This window comes from Eptatretus burgeri, chromosome 4, assembly GCF_056783735.1.
Source record: "Eptatretus burgeri isolate ZD-2024b chromosome 4, Ebu_testis_v1, whole genome shotgun sequence".
Lineage (NCBI taxonomy): Eukaryota > Metazoa > Chordata > Myxini > Myxiniformes > Myxinidae > Eptatretus > Eptatretus burgeri.
The window spans coordinates 32,746,684-32,761,656 of record NC_140964.1 but is presented as its reverse complement, the minus strand read 5'-3'; the positions used below and the strand labels follow the sequence as shown (position 1 = coordinate 32,761,656).

Sequence of the window (14,973 nt, the reverse complement as noted above, 5' to 3'; positions counted from 1 at the left end):
TGATACAAATGTCTGCACCAAATGCGTGTTCTCAAACAGTACAGAATTTAATGAGGTCTATTGTAGATTTATTTCCTCCTCTTCGTTAGTCACTTGGATTATCTTCGTCATCACTGTCATGTACTTGATTAACACAATTTATGCAACTGCAGAGGTCAGTGGTCAGTCTGTGTGCTACGCAAGAACACTGCCTGTTCCCACACTTTGCTTTCTTGCAATTGCAATGTGTGAGCTCGAGTATCTCCTCTGGAGCTGGAGCTAGGTCCATCGGGTCCATCCAGTCTATGACAAGATTGTCATCTTCAATCTTCCAGCCATGAGCAGCAGGTGAAGGAAATTCCATATTGCCCATCAGAGACCTCCTCCAAATAGCAGCTTGGAAATTAGCTCTCTGCACATGCTTATGAAGCGAGTCTTGATTTGGGGGCATACCTGATTCCAGGGTCTTGGTATGTAGCTTGAAAAGCCTATACCTAGCTTCGTTTACAGAGGTACATTCTTTCTGCGAGTACAGAGCACATGTAAAAGACTCCAGCTGCAACATAACTTCTCTAGAGGGTGTTATTTCTCTTCAAAGAGCGATGAAGGTATCACCACTCTTCTCTTCCTCCATGACCTTCCAGGCTTTCACCTTCCCTCTCCCATAGAAAGAACTGACACTGTCACACCCAGTAAAGGCATGCATTCCAAGTAGTGCACTTGCATTATGCGGACCCAGCTTCTCTGCAACCTTGTTGACATGTATTATCTCTTAACTTTCTGCCCCGTCTCGAAGTAGATATTACTTTCATCTGAAACATCAGTACACAGTGCAATGGCAATAATGTACATACCTTCTTCTTGACTGGTAGATTGTTGAGCTCGAGATGCATGTCCTCTCTCTCTCCACTAAACCAAGCTTCGAGACGTCAGTGAATCGTTGGTAGCACTCTCGATGGTAGCCAAAGTGTAACCTCAGATCGTCTGACAGATTCGGGTTCATCTCCAGCTCTAAAGCTGACCAGATTTCAGTTGCTTTATTCGCATAAATGCCACATATCTTCTTCCATCGCTCTGCACACTGCCTAAATTTGATCCAGGAGCTCAAGGAAAACGATGAAATCTTTGATTTTGGCGACGAACAGACGTGCATACAACACTCCATGTTGAACTTGCGGTCTGCGTCTGTTTCTGCACGCAAATTATATAGCGCGCCAGCAGAACACACGTATAACCACCTCGTCCATGCCGTAATTGTCCCCCCATGCGTACTCTGTATCAGCGGATATGATTGGTGAATCAGTGTATTCACTTTATTTCTAGACCAATCGCGAATACTATGAGAATGTCAACATATTTTACGCCCTCTCCAAATGTTCCAGTTTTTTGATAAATTCTCACTAATGTGCAACTTTTGACCAAAAGAACAACCATATTCGGTATTCAAATATTTTAATGCATTTTTTTTAATGCCAAATCTGTGTAGTCCATCGGAGGTAGTGAGCGAAACTGAAATAAAAACAGGATCGTCCCACGGCCTATGTCTCTCGTCTCTCTTTCTCTGATCTCAGCTGTACAAATTGCCAAAACCTCATTTCTGCCGATGCCATTAAAATCCTTACTTTCCCTCCCCTCCTCCCCTTTTTCCTGCTCTCCACTTGTGTAAATATACCTGTTCTTGTTGAATCTATTCCCAATCTGTCCGTGTCCATCTTTTCCACCATTGGTCTAGCACTGTCCACATGTAGATAGGTTGGGAGGTTGAGATTCCCAACAGTTCGGTTTGTAGGGTCCGGTGTGTGCTAGCGGTGCAGCTCAACTGCATTCAAGATCACCTGAGAAGGTAAGTAGCACATTTGCCGAGGGTGCATTCACCAGTCGGGGGGGGGGCACAGGACCCCCAGTTAAACGGTTGTCAGTCGGACGGACACTGGGACTCGTGGTCGCTCGATTGGCATAAATATTAAGTTTACCTGGAAATATTGGAAACATTTGTTTCAAGAAGCATCCAACAATGGGAACATCACCACGTAGCTTACATGCTATGCATTCTGTTTTGTTGCATTTATATACGACGCTTAATGACATCAACTTGCTGCAAGTTTAACCAATCACATATAAGCAGTGTCCTGATGTACTCCATTAGCTTTGGCCATGTGAATAAAATTTCAGGATGTAAAAAAAGAAAGAAAAGGAAACTCCACTTTGTGGACACCTTGTATGCTGACAGTCTTATCTTGGCCAGGCACGGCTGATGCACACACGGCATTATCAGTTACAGTTAGGTTGTTTGATAAGCTCTCAATGGAAACATGGTATATGTGCCTCTTCCCATCTCTGGAAACAGATACTTTTTAGCAAGCTTTTATTGCAAATGATCTGCAACAAATGAGAATGGTTCATTACTTGAAGAGTTCCACAAACAATATGTTTCAGAAGAATTGGTACTAGATGCGAGATTTAAAGCCACTTACTCGTATTTATTGAAACTGCAATAGCACTCAGTCGAGCGCATACCTCCGCCAGGTGAAGTTTAAGTTTTGTATCCCACCGATAGGCCGGATCTGCATCCGGACCTGAATCATAATCGAATCATATCGTTGTTGTCACCGAACCAACTCATACACAACTTTTTGAAATATTGTGCAATATATCGTTTTTGTTCCCACCTCTCATTTGCGAAGAATAACAAAAAAAATTATTGTACTGGATATGGCTATTCACCAAAATCAAACCAATTCATCCTCGTCACGCTCCCAACCTGGCCACCAAGTTTTGGCCGAATCCGTCTGTGGTGTAGTGGGCCTGCGGGGGCAGGGCGTGATGTGGGGAGCGTGGTGGAGGAGTGGTCACGTGCTTGCACGGGATATACGAGTGCGCGCCGCCTGAGGCGTGGTGGTAGTTGCTGTAGTCGTTGTGGCCTGTGGAGCCTGTAAGTCGTGTGGCTTGCAGAGTGCATCGAGTACGTAATAAAGTGGAGTTACGGGCAACGTACGCTCACGCTCCCTCTCGTGGCAATAAAGCAGGGTTGTGCTGTTCCCCCGCTCGTGTCTGCCTTGGAGCACCTCCACCACGACATTACATTTGGCGACGAGTCTGTTCGGAACGGCGTGTGCAGAGTGGTTGGGTTATTGGATCGCGGAAGCGAGTAACTCAGCGCATTCCGCGCGGTTCGAGGTCTACACCGGGCGGGGTCCCGGAGGAGCGCATCGCGAGGAGCGATCGCGAGTTTTGCGCGCCGCACGCACAGGCTTCGGGGCCAGGCATCTCGCCGTCACGGAGGGCTCAAGCATGGCAGAAGGTCGGGGCACGGCGCACGGACACGTGCCCGTCTTCATCAGAGACGACTTCGAATTGTTTTCTGAACAGTTGGGCTGCTATTTCCACGCGAATGATGTGGACGATGAAGGCAAACGCAAATCGATCTTGCTCGCCTCGCTATCAACGGAGCATTACCGGCTGCTGAGTGATTTGGTATCACTTCATTATCGCGCGCACGGTTAGGTTGAGTGGACGACGGCCGCGCTCGGAGTTCGTTTTATTTCTACTTTGCAGACCTCGGGAATGGTTTCTGCGGGGTCACGGCTAAAGGACGAGGGCATGGTGTTCAGCTCAGACGCGGCGTCAGACATCGCACAAGCTCTGAGGAATGTCCGGGGTCTCGATGGTCGGTGTGCAGCAGATGGTCCGAAGGTCAGCGCGGGGTTCCAGGCACGCACGGCCTTCGGCGCGGGTCGTGGCCGAGCGGTGCAATGCAGTCAATCGGACAGCGGTCTGAGCACTCGGGGACGTCTACGGTGTGTGTGCCGAGAGTCATTGCCCATCATAACGGTCATGGATGGCGGTGTGCGAAGCGACCCTTACGTCCCGGGTCGAGACCTACTGCCGGTACGGTGTTCGGTGCATGGCGTACACTTTGACGCCCCGGGTCGAGTCTTGCAGCCTGGGTATGGAGATCCCGGCGACCCGGAGCGGGAGATGCTGCCGATGTTAAACCTGTCTTCAATTGGTCCGGAGGTGACAAGATCAATGACAGTGGAGGTTGAGATGATCGGGGCACTGATGCTGCCCATGTTGAACCTGGTTTCAATTGGTCCGACGGTAACAGGACCAATGCCAGTGGAGGTCGAGGTGATCGGGGCACTGATCAGGTGTCGAGTTGAGTCCGCTCGTGCTACCCTCGCATTGCACGCGTATGCCGGTGGAGCGCTGCCGGCGGTTGGCGGGGCACACGTCTTGGTTGCCCAGCGGGGTCAGCGGGTTGCGCTCCCGCGGTTCGTGGTGCGAGGGGTGGGGCTCGCAGTTCCTGTTTCGGAGTTCGGACCTCCAGGTGCACCTGTGCCTCCTTCGGGGCACGTACCTCCGTGTGGGCCCGGGCCTCCCTCGAGACGCGAGGGTGAGGTTCCGGCGACGGGGGCCACGACGATGCAACGTGAGCTGTCGTTCATTGCTTCCTGCGACGATGATGTACGGTTCTGGAGCAACGGGAGCCATGCCAGCCGCGATGAGCTCTCGCGCTTCGGCTGCGCTCATGGTGCAATGCGCGCCTGTGTCGTTCAGGCGATTTCAGCGGGGAATTGCAGCGAGCCAGTCGCGTTCAAGAAGTTCGCGGATCGCGACTGTCGACGACAAGCAGGTCATCGCTACGTCGCGACGACAACCGAGAGACGGACACGTGATTTGGTTCATGGGTTGCTGTTCGTTGCGTATTTGATTTTCATTGCTCAAGTGATGCAGTTTAACGTTGTTGAAATAAATGCCGACAGTTCGTGTGTGAGAATATGTTTGGCTGGGATCAGTCGATGGGATGTTCGATATGGCCGATGTGATATGAAGGCTTTGGGGGCGATCGTGGCAAATAAAGAGGTTTTACTGGCCTCCGGCTGTGAGGGCAGCCCACGGTTCGTTACCCTGTCATATGTGGGGATTATATTGGGAGAACGCACTGTACGAAAAGGGAAGTTTGCAACTGCGCAGACGATGTTCTTGTTACTTTATGGCATGAGTGAATTTGATGTGTGGTTTTGTATGGGATTGCTAGGATTACTGCCGACTAATGGCCGCGTGGGTCTCAGAGATCGACTCAGAGCCGGGGCTGGTTCACTGTTCAGTGTTACCCCCACCCCTGGTTTCGGCAAGGTCAGAAGTGCCTGGCGCCTGGGGCGCAACTCTCTGTTCTCGCCCGGTGCCGTTTGGACGTACGTTGGAATCTCGGCTGATTGTAATGCGTGGGTTTGTTATGGGACTGATGGTGCGCCCAGCCGACGGCGCTGTTCAGCGTCACCGCCCAAGGCCGGACGGGCTTGGCGCCGGGCGGCACAAACCTCTGTTCTCGACAAGGTCGGCTGCGCTGGCGCCACGGGGCTTCCAGACAATGCGCTTCCGGGCTCGGAATGTTTATCTGGTTCGGGTCTGTCTGGGGGAGATGTGCCACCTTGTCGGCCGGGGGCGTTTGATGGTGCCGGGGGAGGTTTGCTCGGGAGGTCGCCGCGACCTCGCCGGAGGGCGTGTGAGCATGAGCCGCCTGGGGGCGCTTCTGCTGCGTAGTGAGGCTGTGCTTCCCGCCTTGCTTCTTGATATCTGTGACGCGGTCAGGGTTTTTGTGGGTTCGTCGTGCAACTCAGTCTTCGGAACCTGTCCATTGCAGTTCCACTCGCTCGCATCGACACGTTATATGGTGTGATGTGCCTATGCTTTTTGGTTATTATCGCTTTTGAAACTCTCTGCTTTTATGTCATGGTATTCTGTGCTGGTTATGCTTATTATGATGATGGTCATTTTATAATCATAGTTTTAGGAGGGAGGAGTGTGGTGTAGTGGGCCTGCGGGGGCAGGACGTGATGTGGGGAGCGTGGTGGAGGAGTGGTCACGTGCTTGCACGGGATATACGAGTGCGCGCCGCCTGAGGCGTGGTGGTAGTTGCTGTAGCTGTTGTGGTCTGTGGAGCCTGTAAGTCGTGTGGCTTGTAGAGTGCATCGAGTACGTAATAAAGTGGAGTTACGGGCAACGTACGCTCACGCTCCCGCTCGTGGCAATAAAGCAGGGTTGTGCTGTTCCCCCACTCGTGTCTGCCTTGGAGCACCTCTACCACGACATTACACCGTCCACAATAATTTTGCGAGATAGGGCTAACCAGAGTTGTTGTCAAAGCCACCCAATGCTAGTCTGTTTATACATTTATCGTTTTTAAAAGACTAGTCAAATAATATTTTTTATAAAGCATTGCAGTGAAGTCTGATCCAAATAATTTGAAAGCAATAAATGTATTTGTATATTGTAATCAGTTCAAAGTAATGTGGTAGATAAAAACATTAGAAACGAAATAACTTGCACCAAAAACTTTAACATTTTCACGCTGATGCTGACGCTCACGCCGGGGGTATCGCTATAGATCTCTGTTCTTTGAACAGGCGAGCTAAAAATGACAGCACAATCAATTGTTTGTCACACACCCAACCTGTCCACCAAGTTTTGTCTGAACCCATCCATAGCTTTTTGATACATCCTGCCCACAAATAAACACAGACAGACAGACAGACAGGGGTGAAAACATAACTTCCATCCACCTTCGGTGGCAGAGGTAAAAGTAGTTCATTAATATTTTCAATGAGGGTGTCAACTGTAGAGGGTATGCATTACACCAACTAACCTGACGTTCACGATTCCCAACATTTCCTGAGAGACACGGCGAAGGATGAAAGCATTGAGGAAGAAAGTGAGCAAACGGAAGGTCACCTGGAGTTGCACCGTAACAGTAGTGGATATGGAGGGGGGTGGGGGGGGTGAAGAGGGAGCATGAGAGAGAAGGAAAATGTTCAAGTCAGATGTAATGGACACCAAATTGCACAACAATTGTCAAAATTCAATTCATCTACATTCTATGTACTAATCCCATTCCTACAATAAATTTCATCTCACTTGCCACTAAAATCCTTTTATTCAGTACAATTAGAGTCGACAAATAAACGTTAAAATCCAGTGATCGTGCAAATTACAGGACTCGTGAAACAAAATACATTTTTATGAGCACTTGTGTAAAATATCAAGTTCGACTTATCAACTGTTGTGAATATTCCACAAGTATCTCAGGTTTGACGTCCTTCTCACACTCATGAGAATGTGCATTAAACTCACGGGAACAAACGAGAGTGATATTAATATTTTGTTAATTGCCATAATCAACATGTTTGCAATTGAAACTTCAGCACAAATGGATTGCCTTCAAAGGTCGAAGTAGTTCAGTCACAACGTGAGGTTGCGTAACACATTATTGGAGTCGTGCAGTGGACGAATCAATCACCACCCTTCTATCAGGCAAGTTTGTTTTGAGTCCTCCCAGAACTCGAAGTATCCACGTTTGTTTCGGTGAAGGAACCTGATTCGTGGCCCAAGTTGTGAAGATCTCAGTTTTATTACGAGGCCTCTTTTCAGGATAGTCACTGAGCCCCGAAGAGCCTCCAACTGTACTTTGTTTGCGGTAATGTTCCCAGGGATTGTTTGTGGGATCTTTGTGAGGTTCTTCTTTATCATTCGCCTTGCTCCAATAATTATCACCGGTACAATTTTGACAACTCTTCAGCTTCCGAGTTCTTTTCACTTCATTATTGAGGTCTTCATATTTGGTCATTTTCTTGTTTTGTGTGTCATTTCAAGCAAAATCACTGGGTACTGAAACCTCAATTTACAATGCCTTCTTTTCCTTTATATATCTGAGAACTATGTCCGGTCACAGTGCTTTGTTTTCTATGTTCACCCTGGATGGGATCATTCGGTCGTACGTGAGCATTATGTCCTTGTTTTCAATGGTTGCTTTTTGGTTCATGTCCCATGAGTTTTGTAGAACTAGGATATTGAAATTTCTGTCGCTGTCCCAATGGATTACTCGACATACCTCGCTGTGCCTGTGTGTGTACAGCTGTTTTGACACGAGTTTTTTACATCCCACTAGAAGGTGCTTTCTGTTTCTACCTTGCTGAACCTACACTTGTCCGATTGGCTCAGTCCTGCCATTTTTAAAGCCATTTGTGTAGTGTCCTTGGCCTTGGGAGAATTTATTGTATGAATTTTTTTTCTCTGTCCCAATCGAGCTGACCTCTTCTTGGCCATTCCAGTGATCCTTCTTTGTCCATCCCCAATCAATCCACCTCTGTGACAATCACCAAAGTGACAGGCAAAGACAAGGTCATCCAACTGCTGGAATGTTGTGATGAACAATTAATAAAAGACTTGACTCGCAATGCTGGCGGCACGATAACGAACAACTCAAAGGACGATGTCCTTAAGGCTATCAAGCGACTTGCAGTGAGAGAAGAGAACATCATGGTTGCTCGCGCTACACTACATGATATGCACCAGGACCACGACAAACCCGTCAGATCATTCGGGGCACGTCTCCGTGGTCAAGCAGGTGCATGTAAACTCATCATTCAATGCCCTCACTGCAATCAAGATGTGAATTACACAGAACCGGTCCTCTGTGACTCTGTAACCCGTGGACTCATTGACCAGGACATTCAACTTGACCTAATGGGCGACCGTAACCAGAACATGAAACTGGAAGACATCTACCAGTTTGTCGAAGCTAAAGAATCTGGCAAACGCTCAGCCTCATGCCTCTTCCAGTCACAATCACATGGGATGGATGCCGCCAGCAGCTCCTACCGATGTCACAAGAATGAGACACTAAGAGGCTACCATGACGATAATCGCAAAACAACAGACGAGTCAGAGCAGTGCTATTACTGTGGAAAGCAAGGACACAGGCACCGATCCCTCGCCAAGTTCAGAAAGAAGGAGTGTCCCACCTATGGTCATACATGCGTGCATTGTGGGAAGACCAATCACTTCGATCATGTGTGCAAAAACAAGAACAAACTAGAGGGGGAGCACTCGGTAGAGTGCAAAACCTCCGCCGCCAATACTGCTAGGTCACTCAAGTGAACCTGATATCCTATTCATTCAATTTGACGTCAACAGTGCTCACAGAGTTATAGTTTGCAACTTTTACTTTTAACTTTTACATACTCAATTCATTAGTCATAACTAGATTCCTTGAGACAGAAATTGATTTTACGTGGGTATATCCACCTGAAGTTCCAAAATCAGCCGCAATTATAATTTTGGCATGTTTTTTGTTGGAAATCACTTGTAACATGTAGAAATGCAAAAAAAAAAAAAAAAAATCGAAATTTTGTTGAAAAAAAATTTGCAAAATTTTTTTTTCTCTAAAAATTTTTTTTTGGGGGGGGGGGGGTTGGAAATCACTCAAAACATGTAGAAATGCAAAAAAAAATAAGAATAAATTCAAATATTTTTTCAAATTGGCTGCCATAGTGGCCATATTGGATTTTGGACCAAGTCCAAAATCTAATGGGATGATCCTTGGACCAGACCTAACCCCCCCCACCAATTTTCGTCGAAATCCGTAGAGGAGTTTTTCCGTAATACTGTTCACAAACAAACAAACAAAGGGGTGAAAACAGTAACCTCCATCCATCTTCGATGGCAGAGGTTAATCAACCACCAAGGCAAACGCTAACGAATCAGAAGGTGCCGTGTTTGATTCCCCGTGCACAGTCGCAACTGATGCAACATTCCCCAAATCTATGAGCCTAGACCACAACCTGTACAACCATATGTCTGACACCTGGATCCGGAAATCATCAAAGCCCCAACCGTTCGTTAAACTGATGATCGGAGCGTTCCAAGTTGATTAAAAGCACCTAGGATACAATCTCTACACCAAGACCAAGTCCAAATGCATCACTTGTATGGCGGATACTGGTTGTCAAAGCTGTTTTTTTTTTTTTTTTTTTTTTTTTGTATACCTTGGTCGAGGCTCGTATGAGAGCTAACACACAACTCACAGCAATGAGGCATGAGACAAGAGGGGCGGGAGTGGAAGGGACAAAACATTGGGGAACAGACACAGGTGAAATGTGGAAGGGAGAGGGATGGGGATGGGACGGGGAACATGGCGAGGGGAAGATGGACATTAAAGGGACTTTCAGGAAGGAAAGCAGGAGAATTGAAGGAAGTGGGCTTGGGTGGATTATCGGGGGTAGAAAAGATCGAGGATTTGGATGGGGGAAGATAAGAGGTGGTGGTGAACAGCTGTTTTGAAAGCCTGGAGGGAAGAATGGGAAAGAATAGAGTGAGGAAGTTTATTCCAAAGGCGGGAAAAAAGAGGAATGAAAGAGTGAAGATGAGCAGTGATTCGTGATTTTGGTAGTTTTACCAGAAGGGGGTTGTTGGCGGACCTTGAGCGCCCTGTGGAAATGAGGTGGGGACAAATCGCAGAGAGAGCAGGGGGGGCAAGGCTGGAGAGGAGTCGGTAGAAGACAGAAAGACCACCGACCAACCTGCGGTGATTGAGTGAGAGGCCCAAAGACTCAGCTTCATTGCGGGAGATGCCAATGATCTTAAAAGCCCTGGTTTCGACAGCGTGAAGTCGAGAAAGGTGGGAGGCAGGAGCACCAGCCCAGAGGGGAGAGCAGTACTCCATCAGGCTACGGACAAAAGCTTTGTAAGTGGTCAGGAGCTCAAGAGGGCCGAGGAAGGACTTTGCACGACGGAGGATTCCCAGTCGGCGACTGGCTTTTGAGGCAAGGTTGGAAATGTGACTTTCCCAGGAAAGGTCATGGCAGATAGTGAGACCCAGAAGCTTGAAAGAAAAGACTTCTTCCAGAGGATTGTTGAGAAAGTGGATGGGGGGTTTTGTAAACGGTCCTTTCGAAGAGACATAGTGAGAGTGTGAGATTTGTCTGGATTGAAAGACATGTTCCACGTGTTGGACCAGTTTGTGATTTTATCCAGATCTGCAGTGAGCGAAGAAGCTGCTGCTTGCCGGTCTGAGGGATGACAGATGGTACGGCAGAGGGTGGAGTCATCGGCAAAGAGAAATAGAGGATTTTCCAGAGAGTCCGAGAGATCATTGATGAAAACCAGAAAAAGAACAGGGCCCAGAACGCTACCTTGAGGAACTCCAGCCTGCACAGGAAGAGGGGATGAAAGAACTCCATTTAGGGCCACACGTTGACTGCGACAGGAGAGGAAGTCTGCGAGCCATGAGTGGAGATGGCCTTGAATACCATGGGAAGAGAGTTTGGTGAGTAGGGCAGGGTGCCAGACTGTGTCAAAAGCACGTGATATGTCCAGGGATACGGCTCGGATTTCCTGTCTGGCATTGAGGACCTCCATCCATTGATGGGAGAGCAGTAGCAGCATATCTAGGGTAGAGTGACCTGGTCTGAAACCAAATTGATGATTGGAAATCAAGCCATTGGAGAAGAGGAAGGATTTCATGTCTGAAGCGATGATGGATTCCATAACCTTGCTGATGATTGGGAGGAGGCTGATTGGTCTATAGTTACAAGGATCTGTTTTTGCACCTTTTTTATGCAGGGCAGTGATGTTAGCAGATTTCCAAGCAGATGGCAGATGACCTTGGGAAAATGAGAGGGTGAATAGAACAGAGAGAGGGTGAGCAAGAGCAGAAGAGCAGGCTTTGAGGATACGTGGGCTGACGCCGTCTGGACCGGTTGCAGAATCTGACTCGAGGTTTGAAAGCAAGCTCTCCACCTTGTCAGGAGAAAAGGATACAGAGTCCAGGGACAGTTGGGTGCGACTGGGTAAAGTGGGTAGAGATAGTGATGGGTTTGGGACACAAGATTTAGCTGCAAACACCGAGTTTAGACATTCAGCTTTATCACGTGTGGAATCAGCAGTGCGGCCATTTGAGGTAAGGGAGGGGATGGAGGGGGAACATACACCAGAAACAGATTTGATTAAATGCCACCAGGATTTTGAGGAGGGAGAGAGGTTTGAGAGTTCAGACTTGAGATGAGAAAGATGTTGTTTTCTGGCTCTCCTGAGGGTAGCTACACACTTGTTCCGAGCTTTGTGGAAAGAACTGAGATTGCCCTCAGTTGGGTTTGCTTTCCATGAGGCAAAGGCAAGTTGTTTCAGGACAACTGCCTCGCCACAAGCTTCAGTAAACCAAGGGCGGGAGGAAGGGTAAGACAACTGAACACGAGAGGGGATAAATCTGTGCATGAGGGAGAGCAAGTTTCTTTGAAAGAATTCCCAGGATGAGTTGATGATTGAGAAAGTAGTGATAGGAGACCAGTCTGTAAGTTTGATGGCTGCTCGGAGACCCTGCCAGTCGGCTTGAGTGAAATGCCAGACTCGACGGCGGTGAGGTGGTTCTCTGATAACAGCCAGAGAGATGTCCACTTTAACAAGGACGTGGTCAGAAGAACCAATTGGAGCGAAGGAAGAGCAGCAGATATTGTCAGGGAAATTTGTCAAAATCAGATCCAGAAGAGATGGAGTACCATTGGTTGAGATCCGGGTCGGGAAGTTGACCGATTGAGTCAGTCCCAATGAGTCACAGAAAGCTTTTGCTGATGTCCCATGGCAGGTGAGAGAGGTACCCACACCTAGCCAACTGGCGTGATGACAATTGAAGTCGCCACATAAGAGGAAGAGAGAGTTTGGATGAGAAGATAGAAGATGGTCCATGTTTTCGGAGAGTGAGGTGTAGATGGAGTCATCACTGTTCGGTGGACGGTACAGTACACATATAAACATGAGGTGGGAGTGGAGGGGAAGCCGAAGCCAGAGGTATTCCTGGGGGTGTGGGGGAGTGAGAGCAGTGCAGGGAGAGTGAGGAATAGAGTCTTTGATGAAGAGAGCAACACCTCCACCAGGACGAGGCTCAGGTCTGTCATACCGTAAGAGGGAGTAACCAGGGAGAGATACTTGGGAGTCAGACACGTCTTGGGAGAGGAAAGTTTCTGTTAGGCAGATAATGTCTGGTTTGTCAGTGGCAACCTGCATGGAAAGATCTGAAAGGTTTGAGCGAAGGCCCCGGATATTTGAGGTCCACACTTTTAATGAAGAGGTAGGGGAGGAGGCTTTGGGTGCAGGAGGTGGAGGGGGCGGGGGAGGGTAGGACGAGGGACGAGGGGGGAGGTAAGGAGGGTTGCTGAAGGAGTGTGGGGTATTGCAGAATAGCGAGGGGAGGGGGCCGAATGAGGAGGAGAAAAGGCTCTGTGGTGCTGGGAGAGAGGGGGGACAAGAGACAAGGAAGATGGCAGTTGAGGATTTGAGGAGGTGGAGTGAAGAGATGGAGGTGAGAGGGCAGTGGAGGGAGGCAGGTTGGTGGATGAGAGGGGGGCAACTTAGAGAAGGAAGAGTGAGGGGGATGAAAGGTGGGAGAAAGGTGAGGGGGAATTTTTGAAAGAGGTGAGAAGGAGGCTTGGAGGGAGAAGAGTGGGATGGTTGCTTTGAGAGTGAGAGTGAGGGGTGAGGGGGTGAGTTGGCACTGAAGTTGGAAAAAAAGAATGGTTGATGGAAAGCGAGCATCCATGGCAAACTGTGGTTTTTAAAAGTTTTAGGTCAGAGATGCGATTTAACACAATTCTTGATGGATGCAATGAAGGCGAATTCAGAGCATGGAGAGAAGAAGCGCTGTAATAGTTGGATTTTTTGGCAAGGAATGAAGGAGAGGTCGAAATGAGAGCAGTCTGTTAAAATAGCAGAAGAGTAGTGCATTGTGAAACAGTAAAGAGTACCACATGTGTGAGAGAGGAAGATGAAGCATTATAAGATCGTTTTTGTTGTTAATATTAATGTATGAGAGAGTTCAACAGATTAGGTCATGGAAGTGTAAAAAAAAAAAGAAAAGAAATCGAGGAAGACGAGGAGGAAGTTAAGAGGAAGAAGAAGTAGCAGAATCGGGAGAAGTTGAGCGTGTTGTTGTTGTTGTTGTTGGGTATATATATATATATATATATATATATATATATATATATATATATATATATATATTTTTTTTTTTTGAGATAGGAAAGAGATTAGTTGGGAGAATGGGGGATGTTTGGAAAGTGGGGAAGATGAAAATTGAAGGTAATGGGGAGGATAGAAATTGAAGGAAATGGGGAGAAAAAACAAACAAACAAACAAAAAAAAACGATCGAACACCAAGTGGAACCGGTAGGCCTCAAGCCTAGGACTAGGCCTCAAACACCAGGTAAGAACGTCGACATAAATACTCACAAAATAGCACGATTTTTGAAACAAAACCGAACTAGGAACACACATTAACATGTAGGTGAGAAAATTAAACAGTTAAAACGGGACAAATAACAACCGGAACTTAACTTTGAGAATGTCAGCAGGGAGCCCGAAGGAGACCTCTTGCCGCTCAAAACCGGAACCGCAAAGAAAAAAACACTTTGCTACATGTTCAACAGGGTCCATGTCCCTGGTGTAAAGAACAGAGCAGCGGACACCATTTCCCACCACCATACTGGCGATGTTTGGCTGGCATGAAAGCTATCTCCGGCCTTGACTTCAAGGCCAAAGACCTAATCCCAGTCACAATGAGGATGTACGCTGCTAACAACAAGGGGATCAAAATCATCGGTGCAGTCATTCTCAGGATATCAGGCAAAGACAAAGATGGCAGCAACCTGGAGACTCGACAGATAACCTACGTCACTGACAGTTCAGACAAGTTCTTCCTCAGTCGAGATGCATGCATCAGTCTGGGCATGATCACCGACACCTTCCCTACAGTTGGTGAGATAGACAGAGACACAGTCCACGCCACCTCAGATGTATTAGACCCCGTACCCAGAAATGACAATGGACTTGCATCTGAATGTGACTGTCCTCCTCGGGAGAAGCCACCACCAATGCCCACAAAGTTGCCTTTCCCAGCCACGTCAGCGAACCGTGAGAGACTTCATCAATTCCTCCTGGATCACTACAGATCAAGCGCTTTTAATACCTGCAAGCATCAACCCCTCCCAATGATGGATGGACCACCACTACATCTCATGATCAACCCAGATGCTACACCCGTGGCCCACCACACACCAGTACCAGTCCCCATCCACTGGCAGGATGAAGTCAAAGCTAGATTGGATCGCAACGTTAGGCTAGGTATTCTCGAACCTGTCCCAATCGGAGAGCCAATTACGTGGT

The 14,973-nt window shown here is 47.8% G+C and overlaps 1 protein-coding gene across 7 annotated transcripts in view; it reads right to left on the bottom strand.

The window, feature by feature from the left end:
• The window catches only part of RFT1 (RFT1 glycolipid translocator homolog), a 92,497-nt gene that overhangs the window by 46,746 nt on the left and 30,778 nt on the right, over positions 1–14,973 (bottom strand). For all 7 annotated transcript variants that reach the window (XM_085877333.1, XM_085877331.1, XM_085877332.1 and 4 more), the window contains one exon: positions 6,629–6,714. In XM_085877333.1, coding sequence (XP_085733459.1) covers positions 6,629–6,714 — 86 coding nt within the window. The remainder of the gene's footprint in view (positions 1–6,628; positions 6,715–14,973) is intronic.